Source organism: Diabrotica virgifera, chromosome 2, assembly GCF_917563875.1.
Source record: "Diabrotica virgifera virgifera chromosome 2, PGI_DIABVI_V3a".
NCBI lineage: Eukaryota > Metazoa > Arthropoda > Insecta > Coleoptera > Chrysomelidae > Diabrotica > Diabrotica virgifera.
The window spans coordinates 100,059,067-100,086,635 of NC_065444.1; the positions used below are offsets into that span (position 1 = coordinate 100,059,067).

The 27,569-nt window shown below is 32.7% G+C and overlaps 1 protein-coding gene across 1 annotated transcript in view; it reads right to left on the bottom strand.

Moving 5' to 3' along the window:
- The window catches only part of LOC114343764 (protein PFC0760c), a 260,163-nt gene that overhangs the window by 130,913 nt on the left and 101,681 nt on the right, over nt 1–27,569 (bottom strand). The window contains exon 6 of the mRNA XM_050643890.1: nt 9,215–9,501. Within this exon, the coding sequence (XP_050499847.1) occupies nt 9,215–9,501 (287 nt within the window). The remainder of the gene's footprint in view (nt 1–9,214; nt 9,502–27,569) is intronic.

Here is a 27,569-nt window from a genome sequence, read left to right on the forward strand (position 1 = left end):
AATTTCTGTTATGTTTGGTAATGGGTATTTATCATCTACGGTTCTCTCGTTTAATTTTCTGTAATCTATTACTAGACGCCATTTTCTTTTTCCTGTAGCATCTTGTTTTTTCGGGACCACCCAAATGGGACTCGAAAACGCTGAATTGCTATCTTCTATTATACCTTCTGCTAACATCTTATTTATTTGGGATTTAACTTCTTCTCGGTGAACTTCCGGGAAACGATATGATTTTGTATATATTGCAGAATCATCAGTAACTTTAATTTTATGTTTAATACTATTAGTAAAACTTAAGGGTATGCCTTCACAATAAAATATATCTCTGTATTGGAAACAAAGCTTTTTTAGTAATTCTTTTTCTTCTTTGTTGCAATGATTTATCCTTATATTTTTTAAATTCCTTTTTAACATATTATCATCATTAATAGACGTTTCTTCGTCATTTTCCATCTTTCTTATAAAATTAGTATTTACTATATCTAATGGTTCTATATCTAAGGGTTCAATATTACTTAACGTTGTCTTATATTCGCTCATATTCGTAATAGTGGTTATAGCAAAATTATTTTTTACGTTAACTACTGCTTTAGGCATTTCGATTCCTTTACCGAAATTTTTATATTCTAGTATACCTAATCCTTCATTTAATTTTACCGGTATTTTGACTATTTGCTTAGTTCTAGGGGGAATAATTATTGTATGATTAAAAGTTGCTTTGGGATATAATATATTCTTTTTACTGGGTTCAAAAATTATGGGTATTGTTACATAAGGCGTTCTCATTTGTCTCGTGTTGACATTAATTGAAGCTTTTAATTTTTGTAATAAATCTATACCAATTAATCCATCAAAATTTTCGCTAAATTTAAAAACATAAAACTTATTATATTGGTTTACTTTAAAAATGTTAAAAGCTGGAATATTAATTATTTCATTGTGCATGGAAATTCCGTGAGCTGTCTGTATATTAAAATTTTCATAAGAAATAAAATTTTTATAATATTTATGCGCTAACTGTGGAGAGATTAAACTTTTGGAAGACCCTGTATCTAATAAAAATCTGGCATTGAGTTCTGGTATAATAATATGTGGTAAATCTGCTATCGTTGTATTTAAGTATATTATGTCGGATTGTAATTTTCTTGGGTCATGCAAAAATTTACGTTTTCAACATTTTGAGTTGGATTGTGATATGATCTTTCATTTGTGTTGTCTTGAGTTTGATAAGGACTGGATTGAGTTTCATAATTGTTCTCGTAAGGCGGTAATGAATAGGGTAATGAACTTTGAGTCGGGTGTTCGTAATCAATGGGAATATTATTATTTTCAAAGGGATTTTCGAATTGTATTTGATCGTTATTAATTTGTTGATTAAATAATTGCGTGGAGGTAAAATGTGGTTTAGATCTTAAAGAAGTATTTCGTGAATTTGTATCCATCGGTTCTGGCTGGTATTGATTTTGATTTTGGGGTTGATTATTAACATTTCTTTGTTGATAATTAGAATTATTATTATGGAAATATCTTGGTCGAAAATTAGAATTATTATTATCGAAATTTCTTGGATTGAAGTTAGAATTATAATTATTGAAATTTCGGAAATGATTTTGGTGTGGTTGAAAAGTATTGTTAGGATTAAAATTATTATTTTGGTATTGCGGTCTGATATTTTGATATTGGTAAGGTGGAAATCTCATATTAGGGCGATTTTGTTGAAAATTATTTCTAGGAATAAAAGTTTGATTAGAATTATTGTTTCTCGTAGGAGTATGTCTCGATGAGGGTCTAAAAGAATTTTGTGAGTTTAAATTATTTCCGCGTTGTAACGAATATAGAAAATTCTCTTCTTCGATAACGAAGCACATAGCTTTCTCTAAACTGTCTGGGTTTCTCAATCTAATATTTGTTTGTAACGATAAGGGTAAGCCTCTAATGTAAGTTTTTAAACATAAGTCATCGTAACTTTGTATTCTAATTAATTTTTCTGGTGCTTTAATATTAAGGGTATTTAATTTTTGTGCTACTAAACTACGTGTTTCTTGGCATCGCATGCCGAAATTATAAGGGGTTTCATTTTTGAAAGGCCTCAACGTTATCAGGTCTTGGATAAGGCAATCGAGATCTCTCTGATCTCCAAAACTAAGATTAAGGGCATCCTTTACAAGTTGCCATGTATTTAATTCTGTCCTAGAGCCTATTAACATTTGAGCTCTTCCATTTAATTTACCTAATATAGCTCGAAGTAAAAATGTATTCAAAGTGCCATCTGTTTGGCTAGCAAAATTAGTTATTAAATTTTCACAATTTTCAATAAATATGGTTAAAGTATGTGGATTACCATCATATGCTGGGATAGAATCTAAGTATAGTTTTAACAATTGGTAGTTTGTTTGAGCCATTTCGTTATTTTTATTACTATTTGGTTCCAAAATTGAATTTAATTCTGCTACAAGGCTACTTAAATCTAATTTACTATCAGTTTCACTCATTAAATATTTTTTTTTCAAATAATATATCAGGTTATAATAAAATGTTAAATATGTTTCAACTTCAATATAATCAAATATTTTCAAAAATATAATAATATAATATAATAATAATATTCTTTTTCTTATTTAAAATAAAAATCTTTGTAAAATCATAAAATCTTAAAAAAAATCATTTACTGTCGTTAGCTCTCTGACTATAAGTATTCTCAAATATGTATAGGAAAATATAAAATGGAATAATAAAATGGAAAAAATAGGAAACACTTACATTAAAATGTAGAATTTCAACATTTCTGCCTATAGGATTCGACGATTTTGTTCTTCTCCCAGGTCTCGTTGAACTACTGCTTAAAATCTACTGCCTCTAGGGTTCGACGATTCTTGTTCTCTCCCCAGGTCTTGGTGATACCTTGTCTAAAGCTGATCTTGGACACTTTCACAAAAAGTTCGGTTTTCCGGTAAATCGTTAAAACGAAAAACTACTCGCGAAATCGTTCGATTTTTGTAACGTAATTTTGCGACGTAATTCCCGAAGAATCCTACTGACTGCGCCAGTGAAGTTTCTAAGTCCAAGAACAACGTTTTTAAAAAGAACTTTATTGACAAGGGACTACTTACTACAGTTAAATGCAAAATAAGAGTGACGCTATACAATGCAAAAGTTTATTTATAAGCTCGGTGACGCCGAGGTGTGGTCGAGGTGAAGCTTGCTGACGCTGTCCTTTTATTATTGGTGATTTAGCAGTTCTGGTTTCTTAACTTTCATATAAATAATTGATGGATTCGACCGTTACTTGATGGAAGTTCATTTTATCTCACAATAAAACACTGAAAAACGTTTGTTTTCTATACTTCCACAAAATTTATTACAACTATGTTATTACTACAGCTGTTTCGGCAAAGTGCCTTTCTCAAGTGATATATTTTACAATGTGTTTGTCTTTTTAAGTCTTTAACTGAAGAGGTTGAGGAGTGGGGAGCTGTTTGTCTCGAGTTGGTCATTCAGAATTATATCTGTATTTTTCAATTTATTAATTTCCATTGATTCTAAAAGTGATAGCTTAAGGCCTTTATTTTGAATATGTAGAATGTGAAACTCTTCATTGAAAGAATGATTATGATCTAGAAGGTGAAGTGCGTATGTAGAAGTGCATGTTTTTCTATTGTTGAAAGCTCTTTTGTGTTCTGCTATCCGTTTGTCAAAAGTTCTGCCAGTTTGACCGATGTAAGTTTTCGGACAGTCACCACAAGTTAGTTTGTACACACCACTCTGTAGTTGCTTTCTCTTTCGGCTTTTATTGTTTTTAATATGTTTGCTTAAGTTGTTGTTAGTTCTGAAAGTGGTGTTATTCCTTTCTTTTTTATGTATCTGGCTATTTTTGTTGTTATTTTGCCAGTATATGTGAGAGAGCAGAAGGTACTGGGTTTTTTCTGTGGTGGTGGATACACTAATTTCAAGGCTTTCTTATGGACAACAAATCTTATGGACATGGTCTTACCAGACTACACAACAAACATGAGTTCTCTGTATATCATAAACCTACCCATACTGACACAACTATACACAATTCATCATCCCATCCTACACAATACAAATTAGCAGCCTACCATAGCATGATACATAGACTGACAGAAATTCCTATAACAAAAAATAACTTCGAGACAGAACTAAATATCATTAGACAAATAGCAGTAAACAATGGCTATAACGAACAAACAGTTAACAACATTTTAAACCAAAAACTCCATAAGAAAGCCTTGAAATTAGTGTATCCACCACCACAGAAAAAACCCAGTACCTTCTGCTCTCTCACATATACTGGCAAAATAACAACAAAAATAGCCAGATACATAAAAAAGAAAGGAATAACACCAGCTTTCATAACTAACAACAACTTAAGCAAACATATTAAAAACAATAAAAGCCGAAAGAGAAAGCAACTACAGAGTGGTGTGTACAAACTAACTTGTGGTGACTGTCCGAAAACTTACATCGGTCAAACTGGCATAACTTTTGACAAACGGATAGCAGAACACAAAAGGGCTTTCAACAATAGAAAAACAGACACTTCTACATACGCACTTCACCTTCTAGATCATAATCATTTTTTCAATGAAGAGTTTCAAATTCTACATATTCAAAATAAAGGCCTTAAGCTATCACTTTTAGGATCAATTGAAATTAATAAATTGAAAAATACAGATATAATTCTGAATGACCAACTCGAGACAAACAGCTCCCCACTCCTCAACCTCTTCAGTTAAAGACTTAAAAAGACAAACACATTGTAAAATATATCACTTGAGAAAGGCACTTTGCCGAAACAGCTGTAGTAATAACATAGTTGTAATAAATTTTGTGGAAGTATAGAAAACAAACGTTTTTCAGTGTTTTATTGTGAGATATTCATATAAAATAAATCAAAACTTTACCGATTTAGTAATTATTCAAAAGCAACTGCCGAATGATACAGTTCATAAACAATGACGTAACTATTAATGTTATTTTTAAATATTGTAATTATTTTAAGTATTGAAGTTAGTTTAATATTTAAATAAAAATGCTATTAAACTTTTTAAAATATATTTATTTCGTTGAAATCATAATAATAGAAGTATAACTTCTTACGTGCATACAAAATACACACACTCTTTTTTTCATTAGTGTAACATAAAGACTGTTAGCAATATCACTATTTTAATTTATATTGATAGCGCGAGTATCACCTTTCTTGCGCCACTTAACCCTCTACCTTTTAAAAACCAAAGATTTTAAATTAATGTGATAAATTTGGTTTTATAATCCTTAAAATTTTCTTTAAAATGGTTTTTGAATAGATATAGTATCTTTAAAATGAACGGAGTTATTGTAAAAAACCAAACAACTTTTTTTCACTAAAAGATAAGAAAAGATGGTTCAGATTTGATTACAGTACAAAGCCTCTACTTGTGCTTATACGTATTTCGGAATAACCGTTTCCTCATCGGAGCACCTGGGTAGAGGCACTGAACTGAAATCAAATCCTTTCATCCTTTCCGTGTAATTATCAAAATAATTACCAAAGATGCTACTAGCACCATCTATGAATCAAAAGTCTAATAAGTCAGGAAATAAAATTCGAAATTACTTATTTATCCTCTGAGCTTTTTAAGTTGGAAAAATAAATCATCTTTTCTTTTAAAATCAATGAAAAAATTCCAATAGTTGGTTGTATACCATAGTAAAAAAAAACTTATACAGAAGTAAAAACTTCAAGTTGTATACTGGTATAAAATCGTTTATTAAAAACTTCATAAAATGTCGTGCAAAACGTTTTCGTTCTAATTCAGAACATCTTCAGTGCATTCTGATAAGTAGTTGAAAGTAGCACACTAATTAAAGTGGTGACATCATAATATATGGTTTATCATAAATTTAATAAAAATATGGTGAATACCAGTCGATGTTAAAAGATTAGAATCAGTACATTCTTAAAGGGCAACATGCTTCCCTGCTCGAAAAAGTAACTAGGTACTTGCCAGTTCAATGGGCACAGACCAAGACTGATTTTAATCTTTTAACATCGACTGGTATTCACCATATTTTTATTAAATTTAACATGTAAACCATATATTATGATGTCACCACTTTAATTAGTGTGCTAGTTTCAACTACTTGGCAGAATGCACTGAAGATATTCTGAATTAGAATGAAAACGTTTTGCACGACATTTTATGAAGTTTTTAATAAACGATTTTATACCACTATACAACTTGAAGTTTTTATTTCGGTATAAGTTTTCTTATCTTTTCTTGTCTTTTAGTTTATACTTCAGTCACCTTTGATAGATATTAAAGGAAATAGTTCGCTAAAATTATTATCACGGTGAATGACGGGACGTGAAATGCAATTTAGATGTCCCTTGTCGAGTATTTCGCCACTCTGTTACGCTTTATTTTTCCAACTTAAAAAGCTCAGGGAATAAATAATTTCGAATTTTATTTCCTGACTTATTAGATTTTTAACTTTTTTTCAATTTTAGAGCAGATCTGAACGGGATCTCGGCATACCGACTAATCACTTTACACAACTGCTGGAGAAAAGCACTACTGTAAAATTGGCATCAGTCGTACCTTCATCAGATACTTTGGACAAGCATATTAAGAAAGAAGTATATTACCAAATTCAAATTTGGCTAGGCGATAAAGGTCTCAATCCAATTGATTTGGGATAGAATTTAATGTTAATGGGAATTAGCTGCCCACAAAAATGAATAAATCCCCTTCGCCGCAAAAATTACCAGAAATAATGTTTTGCATTTTTGCAACTGCAACAATAGTATGGTATAGTTAGACCCAAACCCAGACATCCAAAGTGAAAGTTATCCTCCAACACCAAATTGTTCTATGTGGTCCACATAATGTTCAGAAAAAAGTCACACCATTTTGAGCGTCGGGTTTGGGGGGGAGAGGGGGGAGAAATCTGCAAATTCGTAGTTTTTTACGTTTTTCGTCAATATTTCTAAAACTAAGCGGTTTAGCATGAACAACCCTCTACATAAAATTGTTCTACATTAAATTTGAAATTAAAAAGGCCCTATGCATAACCCTTCTAAAATGAACGGTTCCAAAGTTTCGGAAGTAGTATAGTATAATTGGTCCAAAAAAAGGCCTAACCCAGACATCCAAAGTAAAAGTTTTCATTCAACACCAAATTTTTCTATATGGTCCACATATTGTTCAGTAAAAAGTTACACAATTTTGAGCGTCCGGTTTGGGGGGAAGATGGGGGAGAAGTCGCTAAATTAGTTTTTTTTTACGTTTTCCGTCAATATTTCTAAAACTATGCTTTAGCGTAAGGAATGTTCTATAGAAAAATGTTCTACATAAAATTTAAAACAAAAAAGGATCTATACATAATTGTTATAAAATCAACGGTTCCAGAGTTACGGAGAATGAAAAGTGGAGGTTTTCGATACTTATTATATTTACCGAATTCTCCCCCTCACCCCTCCAAACGCGACGCTCAAAATGGTGTGACTTTTTTCTGAACATTATGTGGACCATATAGAACAATTTAATGTTGGAAGATAACTTTTACTTTTAATGTCTGGGTTTTTGGCATATTTATATCGTAAATATTGCCCAAAAATTATAAAAAGTATCGAGAACCTCGAATTTCACCCTCCGTAACTCTGGAACCGTTGATTTCATAACAATTATGTATACAACATTTTTTGTTTTAAATTTCATGTAGAATATTTTAGTATATAACATTGTTTACGCTAAAGCATAGTTTTAGAAATATTGACAAAAACTTAAAAAAACTACTAATTTACCGGCTTCTCTTCCATCTCCCTCCCAAACCGGATGCTCAAAATGGTGTAACTTTTTACTGAACAATATGTGGACCATATAGAACATTTTGGTGTTGGAGGAAAACTTTTACTTTGGATGTTTGGGTTAGGCCTATTTTTGGACCAGTTATACTATACTACCTCCGTAACTTTGGAACCATTAATTTTAGAAAGATTATGCATAGGGCCTTTTTTATTTCAAATTTAATGTAGAACAATTTAGTATAGAGGGTTGTTCATGCTAAACCGCATAGTTTTAGAAATATTGGCGAAAAACTTAAAAAACTACGAATTTACCGATTTCTTTCCCCTCTCCCCCCCAACCCCAAACTCGACGCTCAAAATGGTGTGACTTTTTTCTGGACATTGTGTGGACCATATAGAACAATTTGGTATTGAAGGATAACTTTCACTTTGGATGTCTGGGTTATGCCATCTTTTGGATCAACTATACTACACTATAAAGGATGCAGCGCGTCATGCACCTGCAGAAATATCGGACTTTTTGTAAGGCTAGATATATGTAGAGGATGTGCAGATTTTAACTGCCAAGATAGTGCTTCAATCTCCGGCAAAGATGAGGAAGGAACGAATGACAGTGATGTAGATTAGAATAACTTAATGGCGTGACCGTTTTTCTTTAAATATCTTAAATTTTTTTACATATTTTCTTTACATCTTTCGTATAAATTTTATTATTATTTTTCTGCAAATACAATTTTTTTCTCTACTTTTATATTTTCCATCATAAGGGGTTGTTTTTAAGGGTTGAAAAATTAAAAATATCATTGACCCAAAAGACCAATATAAAAATTACAAATATTAGTAAATCACTTTTTTACACATTTAATTATCAAAGGGGCAGTTTGTAAGGGCTAAATTATTCAGGCAACCAGCGGTAATGTCTTAAAGTATAAAAAGACCTTTATTTAACTTCATCAAATGATATTAAAGCCTCAATTGTATTTTGGTTTACGTTACAACTCGTTTTATTCAATTTTGACAATAAGGGGTAGGTTTAACCCCTAAAAATAATAAGCATATATGAGCATAGACTAAGGTTAGACTTTAAATGGGGAGGTAAATACAGCCTTTTCCCAAAGTTTCATCAAAATCTATTCATTAGGATTGAAATAGGGGGTAATATCCATTTTTTCTCTCATTGACTGGAGTAGATATTAGTAGACATAATGGATATTTAAATTGTATTAATGTCAAAAAATTTTTAGAAATAGCAAGATTAAAATGAAGCTTAAAGATCATTAAAGGGATTTAAAAATGAACCCATTTTTCTTTTTAAAAATAAAAAATATAAATTACTAATTATACCTTTTCATAAAAAGTGCAAATAATAGTTTATCTAAAACTATAAATAAAATTACTTACCTTATTTTTCAGTTGCTTTCTGACCTGGTACCCCCTAAACCCAGCTTGGATCTTTGTAGCCGCTTCTGCTTCCATGTTTTTTCCAGACGTGTCGATTTTTCGTCGTTTTTCACTTTCCATACTCTCTGACTGCGATAGACTGACATCGCTGCAGCCGCTACTTTCCGCCTTCGCTGGTAAGTCGACTTTTCCCGGATTCTGCGCATTCCTATCTTCTGCGTCGGCGTCTGAGGCGTCGGTGACGTCTGCCGTCGAAGGTGGACGGAGCGACGTCACGTTTTCGGCATCTGTTGCATAATGAAACATTGGACAAGTTGAAGGTGAGGATTATCGCAGTGAAAAATCGAAATGAACGAAAAAATAATGGATGTGTGTAGTTTTAATGATGCTCGCTATTATTACGTGGGTTATACCAATAATTTTGTAAATACCGTTGTTTCATAGAATACAAGGGCTATTGATATTTCTTAAAAATTTAAATTATTATGATTAAAAAATAATCTTATTTTCTACTTCTGTCACATTTCTGGTAAGTACATAAATACAAACCAATCAGTCACCTTTTTCGCATAATTAACGAATAATTTTAAAAATCATGGTAAGTCAAATAATTTTAATGATACGATTTTTTTTTTGATAGTAGATTATTGTTACCTCTGGTAACATTTATCGAAAGAACTATAAAAACATTGTTTTTATAATTTTTTGCAAACAAATTAAAAATAATAGTATTTAGTTGTGCTTCATTTTAATTCGATTTTAGTTGGCTTTACGTTGTGCTGAATATTCAAAGGCGTTTTTCAAGTTTATTAAGTAAGTTTCCTCTGAAATGAACCACCATCAGCAAGAAAATCGAAATTTTTCAAACTGTTTTAGAATAGTTACCTACTTTTCGCGAAGAAGGATACCGTCAAGTTGAACTCGCTGAACGGTGTATTGTTACTTGGTCAACCATTTCAAGAGTGTTAACGCGTTTTACTGTTACTGGTCAAAAGACCCGGTCTCAAAAAGAGTAACTCGAAAAGAGCCTGTCAAGACCGTAGTAGGGTTACAACTCCTAATCAAGGCCGGTTTTTGACACTTCGTATACTGAGATAAAGGTTTGTTACCAGTACTTCTCTACTAAATGAATTTTTGGAGAAGACTTGCATCAAACGATCTGTGCCTTGGATGGGCACCCACTCGCCCATTATTGACCGGAGATCGTAGAAGGCCAAGATTGCATTTTGCTCGTGAACATGTTGCTTGGAATAATTACGATTGGGGAAGAATATTGTTCACCGATGAATCCAGATACTGTCTGTTTTCTCATGACAGGATAAACAGAGGGTACAAAAGGCCTGGGAAACGCTGCGCGCAAAGTGTAACACTATAACGTATGTCCCTAAAGTTTTCGGAAAAAATAAATATGTATTTTCTAGTTGTTAATTAGGTTTCTTTTATTAACCAAATACAGGAAATTAAGTTTACATATTTAAGTTCTATAATGTATTTTTATAGAACAGAAAGAGGTCCGTAATCTTCGATGGCACGTAAATTTGGTCTTGCATGTGCAATAAGTCTTTGCACTGTTTCTAAATCGATCTCACAAAATTTTTGCAAAAATCTTGGCCTTAGCTGATCTTCATTTTGGGCTTCCCAGCCACTATTATACACCATTCGACTCAAAACAGCCCCAAACTCTTCTACAGGCCTCCCTGAGGCACATTTGGAGGATTGTCACGCTTGGGAACAAAATTTATATTTTGGGCAGTTAACAAATCTGTCGTTCTCCTGGCGTAACGGCATGACGCTAGGTCGGGCCAAAATATGATTTCATCATTGGGGTGATGAGTAATTATAAATTGAACAAGCTTTGTAAGACACCTCTCAACCTAAATGTCAGCATTGAGAGCTTCACCGCGAACACGCCCAACAAACGGATGTGAAACACCAGCTTCTGAAATGGCACACCATACCAAAATTTTATCGGCAAGTTTTACTTTTCCCTTAAACATAACTTCGTCCGGTGCATCTTGTATATTGCGTGTATAAAATCCATCGCTGCCCTTCATTTCGGAATTGGATAAAATAAAATAATTTTTATCATACATAATGAGAATTTTACCAGGAAAATGAATACGTCTCAATGCACTGCAACATCTAGGAATTTTTTCTAACTTGACTGATGTGTACTTAGAAGGTTTTTTTCTTTTATATCTTACAGTAATTCGTGAAACACTATATCTTCGGCCAACATTTCGCAAAGACTTTCCTAATTGGTTCTCCATACTCTAAATTAATCTCTGTTCCCGAGCAGGAGTTAAAACTCTTGGTCTTCCACTTTTGGGCCAAATTTAGGCATGGTAAACCATTTTCGCACTCTTGTCTGGTTAAATGCTTTGACGAATATTCAGTTTGTATCTTAACGAACCTTATTTATCAAAACTGACATTGTTTATATAATTTACGTTGTTTACTAACTTTGGTTTACAACGGCAACTTAATTCAATGCTTCCTACCAATTACCATAGAACGGCAGTTCTCGCCAGTGGCGCACGCCTACACCCCCTACACGCGACACTATATATACATGAAATTTTCGATTTTCTAAATCTGACTGAATTAAAAATTGTGCCAACTCCCATCTTAAAGTTCAGGAAAAGACTCACCCATTCATATGTTAACCATCCATTTTGGTCCAAGTGTGTGGACTTTACGGCCCTTCCTATTTAGGGTCTGTTTTTCGTTCTCGTCCCCAAAACTCCCAAAAACTTCGAAAATTTAATTCCGACCTTTGCAGCTTCTAATAGAAGCGATCATTACCTTTCCAACGCATGTCTAATTTTGAAAATCGGTTATACCGTTCAAAACTTACCGAGCTCAGAAATATGAGTCAATTTTTATTTAAAAAAGGGAAAATGTTTGTGGATATGTATGTATGTACGTATGTATGTGTGTGGAAAAGTTAAACCGATCTGAATTTTTTTTCTGAGTTTGAAGAGGGGGCGAGGGCCGATTCAGAACCGGTGTAGTTTGTGAGTTTGGCTACCCATAAGCCAGCTATAGGACTTGGTAGGTACAAAATGGCATATTTTTTGGCGGTATATATCTTCGGTTCAAGAAGAGAAAGGAGAACAGTAAATACACCTAATCAATAGCGTTGAGTCAAGCTTTTAAATGGTGTCTAATCTGTTAGGATCAGACATATACACGGCTCAGTACAGCCGAAAAACTGAAAAACTAAACTTTGAAAATTTTGGTTTTTCGACAATTACTCAAAATTTCAACCTACGAATTACGCCAATAACTGAGCGTTTGTAGAAGGACTCTAGACGAATCTAACGGTGTATACCTTATATCCGGGAAAATTCTAATTTTTAAGTTATAGGCTTCATAAATATGATCAAATCTATTTCTTATAGGAAAAACTGGTTTTCAAGCACAATAATTCCTGTAATAGCTTCAGTTATCATACTTGACCTTAGATGCATAAGATACTACTTGTCAATATGTTTCAAGCTCATGTTTAGTAAACAAAAATTTCATCTGGAAACGGGCAATCCGAGTTCATTTACCGGCCATCCCAATATTTTTTTGAATCTATTTCGAATAGAAAAAAAATCAAGTGTACATGCGATGGACACTAGATCATTTGGGAGAAAATGCGACAAAGGCGACTATTTATAAAGCTTAACGTGTAATCGAGAAATATTGCATTCAACTTTATACATTTAATTTACAAATAACTTTGAAAAACTCCTGATACAAGAATAAAAAAACCGCTAAACGCCGTAAAAATGAGTGGCGCATACAATATTCTAGCTAAAAAAGATCTGATATGAATATTACCTACGTGGCGCGAAAATGTATTTTCATTTTGATGCAAAACAAAATTCTAGATTTATTTTAAGATTTTTTCATAATATTTGCTAGATTTTAAGTAAACAAAAGAGTTTCAAAATTCAAACTGTATCAAAGTTACTCTTTTGTGGCGCGTTTTATTTCAAATTGGGCAAATGTTATGAAAAAATCTTTTAAAATTAAACTATAATTTTGTTTTGCATCAAAATGAAAATATATTTTCGCGCCACGTAGGTAATATTCATATCAGATCTTTTGTAGCTGGAATATTGTATGCGCCACTCATTTTTACGGCGTTTAGCGGTTTTTTATTCTTGTAATCCTTTTAAATCTAAAATTTTTAGAAAACTTTAAGGACATACGTTAGCGACTGCAAAGTATGATGGCGGCTCGGTTATGGTGTAAGGTGGGATTATTTTGGAGCATCTGGAGTTAGTTAGTTAGTACATTACAGACATTTTAGAAGAGCACGTCTTGCCATTTGCACCATTTATTGGGGATAATTTCATTCTTCTGCAAGATAATGCCAGGTCACGCATTGCAAGAATTGTGCAATATCGTGTGCAATATCAAGCAATAACGTCATGAAGTTGGGATTCCTGCCATGGTTTGGACTGCGAGAAGTCCCGACCCCAACCCAAGAGAACAGGTCTGGATCATCGTAGGGAGACGACTACGACAACTACCTAATGCACCAAACACACTACATCAACTGTTTTTATGATTAGTTAAAATTTGGGATCAAATTGATCAAGATGAAATAAGAACGGTAATGCTAATTGGGTATAAGAGATCGTTGTCAAAGAGTAATAAATACCAGATAACGCAATACTTACTACTAGTTTAGTTTTCTTGAACTATAAAAATTTTCAATTCCGTCATTTATATATGAAGTTATACTAAATTTACAATCAAGATGCAGTAGAAATAAACAAACCAAGTCACGTTAAATGCTACTAGGAGCACTCCCGAATCATAATTTACAGTGTTTATACATTGTAAATCCCAAATCATGATTTCCAAAGTTTATACATTGTAAATTATGATTTAGGAGTGCTCCTAGTAGCATTTAACGTCTCTTGGTTTTTTTATTTCTATTGCATCTTTATTGTAGATTTAGTATAGGTAATTTTATTAACACGGTGTTATGCAGACGATCATTCTCTACGCAGCACCAGTCTGGAGTAGGTAGTATAGATACTGGCCTACAGGAGGCTCATCATACGAGTGGACAGAACAATTCTGCTGCGATTGGCATGTGTCTACAGGCATGTGTCTGCGGCAGCCTTGTGAGCCATCAGTGAATGAGTTCCTTTGCATATTTTAGCAGTGGAAAGAAAACAGCTATATGAGAGAATAGACCTATACCTATGAGAAAATAAAAGGGAAAGGCCAATTGAAAAATGGCAGGAGGAATGAAACAATACGGAGGATATGTCACAGTTGACAAAGATGCTGATCTAAGAGATTTGGTGGACTGTGGTGACAGGCGACTGGATTATTTTTAGTGTTGCCTAAAATCGGTCTTGGTCTTGCAGTCTTGGTCTTGTTCTTGCGTTTTCGCAAGACCAAGACCAAGACCAAGACCGCCTAATTTTAGCAAGACCAAGACCAAGACTTACCGTGCAAGACTTGAGCAAGAACAAGACTAAGCCTGCGAGACTCTTGCGTCTTGCAGTTAGAACTGAGGGTCGTTTTAGGGAGTATATATGTACGGCTGTATTCTTAGATACTCTATGAGAAACAAAAAAATTGTATCAAAAATTTTGAAAATTGGACTTATGCGCATTACGAACAATACCATAAACATACATAGCGAATCAAAATATCCATTAAAAGAACACTTGACATGTACTGAAAGGTCAATATTATAATGTAAAAATAAAATTTTTTAGTCATACATTCTTTCTCAGCAGCAGTGGCGTAGCTAACCCCACAGGGGCCCCGTATCAAAGATTTTCGCGGGGCCCTTTTCAAGAACTGATATAAGGTAGTGCTAGAAAATGCTCGATGGAACACCGTACTTATGTGAATGTGTACTCTTTTGTATGGTGTCTAAGGTTAGACTTTAACGGATACCCTTCTCAAAAACCTGGAAGTCTTTGAAACCTTGGTGTATCGGAGGATCCTACGAATAAGTTGGGTGGATAGAGTTCGTAAAGAAAGTTGTTACAAATATTGAATGGGTTGCATATGTGAGTCCATATTAAATATAGTAATGAAACACAGACCTACTCACAATCATTTAATTATACTTTGACGACCGGTTTCGATCTCTACAATATACAGATCATCTTCAGGTCGGCGAAGTTGTTACACATTGGAGGGGAAAAATTACGGGAAGTCATCAGAACAGTAAAAACTCGCAAACTTGAATATTTTTTTGGCCATGCTATGAGGTGCTATGTGCTATCCGTATTATACTACGGGATGGAAGCGTGGACACTGAAGAAAATTGACGTGAGAAAACCGGAGACATTTGAGATGTGGGTGTACCGAAAAGTGCTGAAGATCTCATGGGTAAATAGAATAACCAACGTAGAAGTAATGAGACAGACGTATGCATAAGGAAAGAGAAGTACTTCTAACAGTTAAGAGAAGAAAACTGAGATATATGGGACATGTGCTGAGAGGAGATAAATATCTAATACTCCACTTCATTATGTAAGTAAAATCCAGGAAAAAGATTTATAGGAAGCTGATAGCTGATTTAAGAGGAAACAGTAGCGATCAACAGGTAGCGAAAACGCGTTTCAAGATTACGGCTGTAATTTTGAATATTTTTTCGAGATATTTGGCACACGTATTCGTAATATAACAAAGAATGGCGGTACAGAGCCCAGTTTGAAAAATATATTAATATGTGGAAATTACTCTGTAATTAAATAAAATATTAAAAAAAACGAGCCTGTACCGCCATTAAGAAGAAGAAAAAAATACACTTTCTTCAAATAAACTTTTTTATCCGATGCCTAGATTTTGTGTCATTTTGGAACTACTAAAATTTTTTATTTCATTAGTAGTTCCAAAATGACACAAAATCTAGGCATCTGATAAAAAAGTTTATTTGAAGAAAGTGTATTTTTTTGTTCTTCTTAGTGGCGGTACAGCCTCGTTTTTTAATATTTTATTTAATTACAGAGTAATTTCCACAATATTAATATATTTTTCAAATTGGGCTCTGTACCGCCATTCTTTATTATATTACAAATAAGTGTGCCAAATATCTCGAAAAAATATTCAAAATTACAGCCGCAATCTTGGAACGCGTTTTGGCTACCTATTGATCGCTACCGTATCACCTTAACTCATGGCTGAAGAATCTTAGGGCATAGTTTGGATGTAGTAACAACGAATTATTTAGAGCCGCACTCTCAAAAGTAAAAATCGCTTTGATGATTGCCAACCTTCGAAGCGGAGACGGCACCTAGAGAAGAATGCGCCACCCAGAGAATTATAATATACTCCATTTAATAATAAAAGGCAAAGGAGACGGAAGAAAAGGGTCAGGTCGAAGAAAAACGCCATGGCTTAGAAACTTAAGAGAGTGGTTTGAGAAACTCCAGCTTCCATTTTCCGAGCTGCCGCCAACAAAATTACTATAGCCAATTTGATAGCCAACACTCGATAATCGAGCACGGCACATGAAGAAGAAGACATGTGTGAATAATTTTATTCCACTTTAAAATTCCTGAAATTCAATTACTCATCAGTACCAACTAACCAGCATCTGAAAGAATTACTAAGAAGTGCTGTCACCATTTATTCACTAAGATTTAAAGAATTATCAAAAGAAGTAAAATAAGTTTATAATATTTAAATTTAGTACAAATAGGTTGTACTTTTATTTACACGTGTTCAATAAATATTCTGTACAAAATTCTGTAAAAAAATTTTTAACACATCTTTTGCATAACTTTTTAATACGCATTTAATGACGGCTTCTAAAAAATTTCAAATTTCTATCAAAGAATATCAAGGACCTTGGCCACCCCTGTTATAGACGACAATTAGATAAGAATTAATTATTGTTTCATTAGTAGATAGAGATCTAGATCTAGTACTTACCATTGCAATCTAAATCACTTTGAGAATCTGGTTGATGGAAAAATGAAGACATTTTGGGTATTATCTTCTTCAAAACTTCTTCCTTTTTTTGTTTCATTTTCTTTTCATCGCTCCACTTAGCTACACTCTTTTTATTTCACTAATTTTTTTCACTTCACAATATTTTCAGAATTTAAAATTTAAACTTTCTGAATCGACTGCACAAATTGAACCTAATAAACCTAATAAACTCTAATAAACCAAACTCAAAAAATAGATTTGAAAACAGATTCAGTTTTTTCAACAACACTTGTTATATAAGCCAAGGGTGACTGGACAATGAAAAAATGGGCTAAACAATAAATAGATTAAGTACACGCAAATATACCCAAAACAATACATATACACACTGTTCCAAATCGTCAAGATTAAGCGATAACAAAAATTGCAATTTGGCCATTTTACAGTGTGTCACCGCCAACGGTAAATGAACCATGAAATGTACCTAACTTGAAAACAAAAACAAAGCTTCTTTGTTGTTATGGAATACGGCGGCAAATGGATATATGTATTATGATTTACAATACAATATTATAGATAAAGAATCCATTATACGAAAAAGTCGACATCCAAACAATACACTGTTTCAAAGCGTTTTATTAGGGAAATTGTAGAATATTTTGTTCAATTTTTTCAATGGAAGTTTTGTTTCGACATGCAGCGCCAAGGCCCCGTATAATATGCCGGATATCGTGTAGACATAATACCGAAATATTATTTTAACGATATAGGTACACTTCTCCAAGAAATTAACGCACCACCCATCTTTATTTATACGTCCATGGCACCACCTTAAAAATGGGTCATTTTTAATGTCTCAAATTTCCTAAACCTGTTGTTATTTAAATTTAAGTGATTTTTTTAATATTTGGTCTTATTCTATTCTTTATAAGTATCGCAGTAATAATAGATATTGTTGCTAGACAGGTCAATTTTGTCAGTGTATACCGGGTGTACCAATCAAACTGTGTTTTTTCTCACTCTGTGGAATATTCTAGCATTATGCTAACTTATTATTCTAGCATGCAATAATAGCATACTGAAATTAAAGCCCAACTAAAGCCTCATATTTTCTTAACATTATGTTTTTTAATTCATTCACTTATATTGGATAATAAAAAAGTTAGGTACTTTTTTAACTATCCATGTTTTTCATCAATACAGAATGTTTTTAAATAAGTATGGCAAACTTTAATGGCTAATTCTGCACGAAAAACTAATGACAGTTTACTTCATAAACGTTTACTTTATAAATGCTTTGTTTACCAAATAGGGAGGGGTTGAAATTTTTCTTACAAACTGACGATTTATTTATTGCTCTAAAATCGGCTGAAATACGCAAATGAAATTTTGTGGGTTTTAAGAGGTAGTTTTAACTTTAGTTAGTTAGAACATAACAGCGATCACTTTAGATCGTGGGTTCAAACCCCACCCGGTGTCAGTTGTTTAGATATTTATTAATTTGGCTAGTCTTTACTATGGCTATGATATTCAAGCTTAAAATGTACCTCTCTGTTACGTTGTTCTAAGATATGCAATAGGCTAATGGGCAACTGCGAGACTTGCAAGACTCTTGCTGCAAGACCAAGACCAAGACCAAGACTGGGAGCGCAATACCAAGACCAAGACCAAGACCAGGTGTACTGCCACAAGACCAAGACCAAGACTGTCTAAGTCTCGTCTTGGTCTTGCATTTGGGCAACACTAATTATTTTCCAACACTTGATCTTTTCTGTATCATTTTATTTTTTGTATTACACTTTGAGAAATTTATTGCAGGTGCAAAAGTAGTTTTTGAGTAATACACATAAGTCAACTTTATTCGAGTATTCATATCATGCCCCGCGCACTCTAGTAAAACAATGTAATCCTATTTAGTTTCCTTCAAATTTTACAGAGGCGCTGATGTCGACATCGTGATTGGTGGAACATGACTTTTGACAAATCCAGCGCTGTCTGTGTTCAGTCATTATGGTCGGTTATTATTTTGTGTTTGTTTGTGTCACCATAAAAAGAATAATATTCAGTCGTGTTTTTTGATATTTTTGTTATTTTGCAATCGAGTACCGTTTTAAAAGTAAGTTTTTCTGATTGTAAGATAGAGAGTTTCTGATTGTAGGTACCTACTCTTTATCCAATACACATTTTATTTCGCGTTTTGTTGTTAGGTCTAATGGCTCCGATCAGCTGTTGTGTGCAGACGGTGGAAAAATTCAACAAGTAAACATATATTAAATCCACATTGAATACTCATATTTCTATGTAAAATGTCACATTATTGTGCAAATAAATAATTAAGAAACAAAAGTTGTTTGTGTTTTACCTTTATTGTCCACTTGAATAAAATATTAAATATTGTAAGTACCGTATGGAGGCTATGTACCTAGCATGGAGGCTCGATTATGGTACCCTTCCTATCCAATCAACAACAAGAACGTTTAAAATTTCACACCTATCATGTCGAAGCTACAGACCACTTATGTGGAGGCCAGATTTGTAGTATCCTTCCAATTAACCAGGTGCTGAAATACGTGACATATTTTTTGAAGAGTAAGATCGCATTCTACCCAATCACACAACACTTTTATTTATTATTCATATCATAAAAATGACAGTAAAACATTCACAATTACAGAGATGGCTCATGAAAAGATTTTTTTTATTAATTTTATATTGATTGGAACTAAGTAGGTATAGCGTCTCTTTGCAAAGACAATGAGGCCGACTTTGCAAAGTAACAAGACACTTACTCAACACACACACTACACATTACACCTGAGTTAGTGATAAGTTATACAATTACGTGGCTAAAGGTTCTAGTTCTAAACCAAGGCCAGAATCAGAGAAAAAAAACTAAGTAGGTACTTTGACCTCAAATTGGATAACTTTAACTACAGGAATTGCATAAATACCTATACATTTATAAATAAGTATCAATAAGTATATAAAACAATACCATTTTACTATTTATGAGTATAATAAACAATTATTATACAAAAAATGTAGGATTTCATATAATCAATTGCAAAATTAATGGTACAACCTTCGTAATAACTAATAAATATCAGTTTTATTAGTTATAATTTTCTTATTTAAAGGCATTTAAGACTTTGACGCAATGGTTACTATAGTAACGAGTTTAAAACTACAGAGCTACAATCAAATATTTAGATAGCACAGGACGTCCTAATATATTTCGAATTGTCTATAAAACTTCCATTTGCAATAAAACACGCGTTAGATTGCATCGTTTATAACACTTTAAGCACTTTGTTAGTTTTATTTCTATAAACTGTAAATTTTTATTTGAATTTGCTAAATTCTATTTATTTTAAGCGCTATTTTACAACATTATAGTAAATACAGAGACACGTCAACATTTGAACGTAATAATTGTACGTACATTCTCTGAATAAATCTATAAATATACAGGGTGTCCAGAAACTCTATCGACAAACGAAGACAGGAGATTCCTTATATAATTTTAAGACATTTGAACCCAATTCATCTAGTCCGAAAATGCTTCCTAAGGGAGCTAGAGCTCTTTGAAGATGGCGTCTTGTAATTAGTTTTTTTTAAATACCTCCAGAACACTTCTATTTAGAAAAACAAAAATTGGTACGCATATTTATCATCCAGAGATAAATCGATTTCATCCATTGTGAATTTGTAGTACCGGTCATAGGCGTCCATTTTGGGTAGGGCAACGGTTATTTTATGGCATAACTTTTTTGTCTTTAACTTTTAAGAATTTTTGATACTGGATTATTATATTGTGAGATATTCTAGGACTAAAAGGTACTCTTAATTTAAGTCGGTAGGACACACCGTTTTCTAGAAAAGTCAATTTGAAAATTTTTCGTTTTTTGAATTTGAAAAAAAATTGAAAAAATTTTTCAAAAAAAAAACGGTGTATTTTACCAACTTATACCAAGAGTAACTTTTAGTACTAAAATACCTTATAATTTAATAATGTAAAGTCAAAAATTCTTAAAAATTTCAGACAAAAAAAGTTATGCGATAAAATAACCCTTGACCTACCCAAAACGGACGCATATGACCGGTACTAGAAATTCGCAATTAATGAAATCAATTCATCACTGGAATATAAGTTAACGTACCAGTTTCCGTTTTTCTAAATATTTTTTTTTAAATTTTTTTTTTTGGAAATTCAAAAAACGAAAAATTTCCAAATCGATGTTTCTAGAAAACGGTGTGTTCTACCGACTTAAAGCAAAACTACCTCTTAGTACTAGCATACCTTATAATCATAATTTAATAATCCAGTGTCAAAAATGCATAAAAGACATAAAAGTTATGCGATAAAATACCCGTTGCCCTACCCAAAACGGACGCCTATGACCGGTAATAGAAGTTCACAATAAATGTAGTCGATTTATCTTTGGAAGATAAATATTCTTACCAATTTTCATTTTTCTAAATAAAAATGTTCTGGAGTTATTTAAGAAAAACTAATTACAAAACGCTATCTTCAAAGAGCTGTAGCTCCCTTAGGAAGGAAGCATTTTTGGACTAGAAAGAATTGGGTTAAAATGTCTTAAATATATCTGAGAAATCTCCTGTCTTCGTTTGCAGGTAGAGTTTTTGGACACCCTGTATAGGGTAATTGACGTAGGGCTGGTACTCTCAATACACTTTATAGTCTAAGAGCTAGTGAATCCTTCGAATAACGGTCGTCCTGTAAGGCTAGAAATTTGTCTAGTGATAATTCATAGCACACCAAGGCTAAAAACCATGACCTGGCAGGCATCAGCCGTGCACGTGTATCTACCAGGTGAATCGAAAAGTGCATAGTTTAGGGGTAAAACAAACTTTCTCCTGTAAGGTTTAAATTTAAGTATGTGTTTGAGTAAGTCATTTAGAAGAAATGTGTACAATGACAGGCGATTCTGAAGAGCATAAGACCTTGCCAGGCGAGGGAAAAATTGGGGGTTTTTCCTAAAATATTTTTTTTTGCATCGAACAATTTTTTTTGATTTTTTGAATCATTCCAAACAGAAAAGGTCTTTAGTGATTTTTCCCTTAAGTTAATAGTTTTTGTTATATAAGCGATTGAAAATTTTGAAAATTGCGAAATCGGCCATTTTTAACCCTAAATCGCACATGTATCTAAAAATTTCAATGTTGCCAAGGTACGTAGATATTCTTTAAACATTGATTGATGAAATCCCTAAGAGTTTTTTGCAATAAAATATCGAAAACCCCTTTGTTCTTTTAATTGGTAATCAAGCGGGCGCGACACTGTAGTATAAGTGAGGACGTTTGAGTTTGCATAAATTCATTATCTCGAGAATGCGCAAATTTCAAGAGAAATCCTCAGACCGGTCGATTTTTATTTTTGAATTAGGACTTTTTGGCATATATATAATACTAGTGACGTCATCCATCTAGGCGTGATGACGTAATCGATGATTTTTTAAATAAAAGTAGGGATTGTGTGACAGCTCATTTGAAAGATTATTTAATTCTCTATTCAGTAATATAAACATTACCATAATTATTTATACAGGGTGTACAAAAAAATGTTTCTTCTCTTTGTCAAATTTAATCAAAGTTAATTTATTAAAACTTTTTTTTTGTACACCCTGTATAAATAATTACATCAATGTTTATACAAGTGAATAAAGAATTAAATAACCTTTCAAATGAGCTATCACAAAACTCCTGCTCTCATTTAAAAAAATCATCGATTACGTCATCACACTCAGATGGATGACATCACTAGTATTATACGTATGGCTAAAAGTCCTAATTTAAAAATAAAAATCGACCTGCCTGAAGATTTCTCTTGAAAATTGCCCATTCTCGAGATAATGAATTTATGCCAACTCAAACGTCCTCACTTTTATACTCCAGTGTCGCGCCCGCTTGATTAGCAATTAAAAACAAAGGGGTTTCTGATATTGTATTGTAAAAAGCTCTTTGGGATTTCATCAATCAATGTTTAAAGAATATCTACCTACCTTGGCAACTTTTGAAATTTTTAGATAAATGTCCGATATAGGGTTAAAATGGCCGATTTCGCAAGTTTCAAAATTTTCAATCGCTTATATAACAAAAACTATTAACTTAAGAGAAAAATCACTAAAGACCTTTTCTGTTTGGAATGATTCAAAAAAATAAAAAAAAATTGTTCGATGCAAAAAAAATAATTTTAGAAAAAACCCCTAATCTTTCCCCTCGCCTGGCAAGGTCTTATGCTCTTCAGAATCGCCTGTCATTGTACACACTTTTTCTAAATGACTTACTCAAACACATACTTAAATTTAAAACTTACAGGAGAAAGTTTATTTTACCCCTAAACTATGCACTTTTCGATTCACCTGGTAGATACACGTGCACGGCTGATGCCTGCCAGGTCATGATTTTTAGCCTTGGTGTGCTATGAATTATCACTAGACAAATTTCTAGCCCTACAGGACGACCGTTAGTCGGAGGGTTCACTAGCTCTTAGACTATTAGGTTATAGATCTAAATCGTTTTACATTTTTAAAATGTGACTTCAAAGAACATAATATTTATGGTTAACATGAATAATTCAGAGTGGAATTCTGAAATGTCTTATAATTTTTATAGGTAAATAAATGAAAAAACCAGTAATTGGATTTCGTAAGTCCTAGGGTTTTCACCCAATGTGACCGAAAGTAGAACAGGAAGTCGATAGTTGACCTCTTCGTGTAACTTTGTGTAGATTGACATACGATTTCACTAATTTTGAATCATTTTTACTAAAGTTTCGGTCATAGCTGTTTAAACGGAAATGACTTCAGATCCAGAACTAAATATTCAAGCTCGACTTTCAAATACGCTTCGATTTATATGTCACATATACTATTTCTGTGACTATAATATGGCACTTCCGGTTAGAACTTTTTAACCGGAAATTATATAAAATCCAAAAGTATACGTTTGTTCTCATCATGCTAATGTACGTCGAATAATACATCGCTTATACTATTTCGGTGACATTAAAACGGTACTTCCGGTTGCAACTCTAAAAATCCCGGAAGTCTGAAGTCAAGTTTCTCATATTTAATACCTTCCTTGGGTTATAAGCTTTCATTCAACACCTCACTTGTCATTATATCTGTATTAATAACAGATAAGTTATACTCGCGGCCAGACGAACAGGCAGTTATTAAACCGGAGGTATAATATATTTGTTTTAATTATTTATAATGGGAAATAAGCCACAATATTATTAAAAAATGATTTTTATTAACGTTTCGACGCCCAAATCGGGTGCCGTTGTCAAAATACAAAATACTATTAACATAAACAAAAATTTTGTTGCTTAGTAAAAAAATTCTTCTAATAATTTATTTAATTTGACTCATTTATATCGGCAATTCAGATACATATGATACATTTTAAAGTAGAAGACTTTAAAATGATATTGCCAATATTTATGAGTTGCGTTCCTGGGACGACTTTACTGAAAGATAGTTCATTCGATTACATGAAATCAACCCCAACTCAAGAATATCCATCACAAAAAAATCATAGCATGTCATCTGTCTTTAAAAAGACAACCACATGCAACGGTGACATTAAAATTCTCGCGTTAGAGATCTCATAGTAAATCGCGAAGGAAAACCAGGAAAAACCTCGTGATACTATCCCGACATCGTAAGTATTTGGTCTTACATTTAATTTACTCTCAAAATTAATACCAAATTCTGACTTTACTATAATTTTGTTTAAATTATAAATAATATCAATAATACATGTATATATAAGTAATACTAAAATATAAAATATGCACTAACTCGACTATTGACTTACTAATTGTGGTATTTTCTTTCTATTGACTTCCTCTTTCAGTATGGGTATCCACATCCTACTGCATTCCACCGAGGAATTTGCGACACAATTGGTTTCGTTTAGCATAATTAGAGCCGCTTCTTTGATTTTTCCCTTTTTACTATCTGTTTCTTTCAGGACTATACTTGAATCTCTCCACTGAACTCTATGTTCATTATCCCATGCATGTTGACATATTTGAGATCTATCAAACTCTCTATTTTTAATATAAGATTGATGTTCACTTATTCTAACGTTTAATGGTCTTGATGTTTCACCTATATAAAACTGTTCGCATTCACAAGGTATTTTATAAATACAATTCTTTGTCCTTTCTTGTTTATTGTTAGGTTTAATCTTAGATAGAATAGATCTCAATGTGTTGGTTGTTTTGAATGTTATTGAATTTTTTTACTAAGCAATAACATTTTTGTTTATGTTAGTAGTATTTTGTATTTTGACAACGGCACCCGATTTGGGCGTCGAAACGTTAATAAAAATCATTTTTTAATAATATTGTGGTTTATTTCCCATTATAAATAATTAAAATTGTAAAAACGCCACAGGGAAATAGCTTTAGAACAATATATTTGTTCTCGTCTTGCTAAGACGCCTCGAATAATATATCGCTTGTACTATTCCGGCGACTTTAAAACAGTACTTCCAGTCGCATTTCTAAAACCGGAAGTCCTAGGTCAAATTCCTCACCTTTAGAACCATCCTTAAGTTATAATCTTTCATTCGACACCTCATTTGTCATTCTACTGGTATAATGGCGGAGGAGTGTTTATGGATAATTCGACGTGGATAATTCAACGTTTTTACTTTTTACAAAATTGAATGAAAACAATACTTGATTTTTTTCATTAAACAACATTAAAAGAAATATTGAAAATATTTTCTACTTGACTGTTCGCAATAAGTCATTCGGATATAAAAATTGTCTGTAACTATATTTACAGTTTCAGATGAAGTACTTTTATTTCTGTTGTTATTCTTTCTCTGAGATCTGCAATGCTAGTTGGCTGCGGTATATGTCCCTCTTGAGAAAGCACCACAGAAAAAATCCAACGTCGTAAGGTATGGTAATCTGCCTGGCCAATCAATAGCATCGTCGAATTTATCCATTGGGAAATATTTTATTTAGATAATTTTTTACAAGGGAAGAAGAGAGGCTTTGTTTTCGCAAAAAGTAGCGAAAAAAAAGAACCTTTTTTTTTTTCTCTGAAAAGACTCTGTCCGTCCATGACATTCTAAGCATTCGACGCAGGCACCACATTTCAAAGGCTTTAAGTTTGTTAATGGAACTGACCTTTAACGTCCATGCTTCCATTCCGTACAAGAGCATAGGCCAAACGTAACACTTTAGCATTGATTTGGGCCCGTTTTGACCGTTATTTGGCGGAAATTCGTTTTATTTAACAATAAAACACTGAAAACTTTTGTTTTCAATGCTTCCACAAAATTCATTATGCATTATTATTATCTATAAAGTTAAACTTTTTCAGATTAAATAACTTAAGCCAAACATATGTACTAAGAACAATAAAAGCCAAAAGAAAAAGCAATTACAGCGTGGTGTATATAAAGTGACATGTGATAACTGTCCAAAAAGTTACATCGGTCAAACTTGCAAAACCTTTGATAAAAGCATAGCAGAACACCAAGGGGCTTTCAATAATAGAAAAACAGATTCTACGTACGCGCTTTACCTTCTAGATTTCTAGATCGTAATCATTCCTTTAATGAACAGTATCAAATTCTTCTATCAAAGCTATTTTTATTAGAATCTATGAATATTAATCAATTAAAAAAATACAGATATAATTCTGAATGACCAACTTGAGCCAAACAGCTCTCCAATCCTCACACTATTCAGCTAGAGACTTTAATATGAAGGAACGTTGTAAAATACATCACTTAAGTATATCACAGACATGTGGTATTCTTATGGTAGGGATATGTCAAAAAAATAATAACAGTAAAATTTGTTCACCCCATAAAAATTTTATGGGGGTTTGGTTCCCTTAAACCCTCCCAAACTTTTGTGTACGTTCCAATTAAATTATTACTGAAGTACCATTGGTTAAACACAATGTTTTTAAAACTTTTTTACCTGTATTACTATTTCGAGAAGTCAGTTTTTATCCAGATGCAGTTTCTTTTTTAATATGTTTACATAAAAAATGTATGGGGTTTTGTTCCCTTAAATGCTCCAAATGTTTGTGTACGTTCCAATTAAATTATTATTGTGTTATCATTAGTTAAACACAATGTTTTTAAAGCTTTTATAAACCTCCTAGTGTTTTATCGATAAACGATTTTTTATCGAGATATTAATATGTTTCAAAATATACTTAAAAAATATAAGTTCACAATAAAAATTTTCATATTATTACCAGGTCCCTATAATCTACTTACCATGTAAAAATTTGTGTTTTTTACAAATGTTCCAAATATCTCGATAAAAACTGACTTATCGAAAAATTACAAAGAGACAAAATAGTTTTAGAAACATTTTGTTTAACTAAGTCGGCGAACACAGTGGAGGCGTTTTCCGCTTACGGTTAAACCGCGCGTA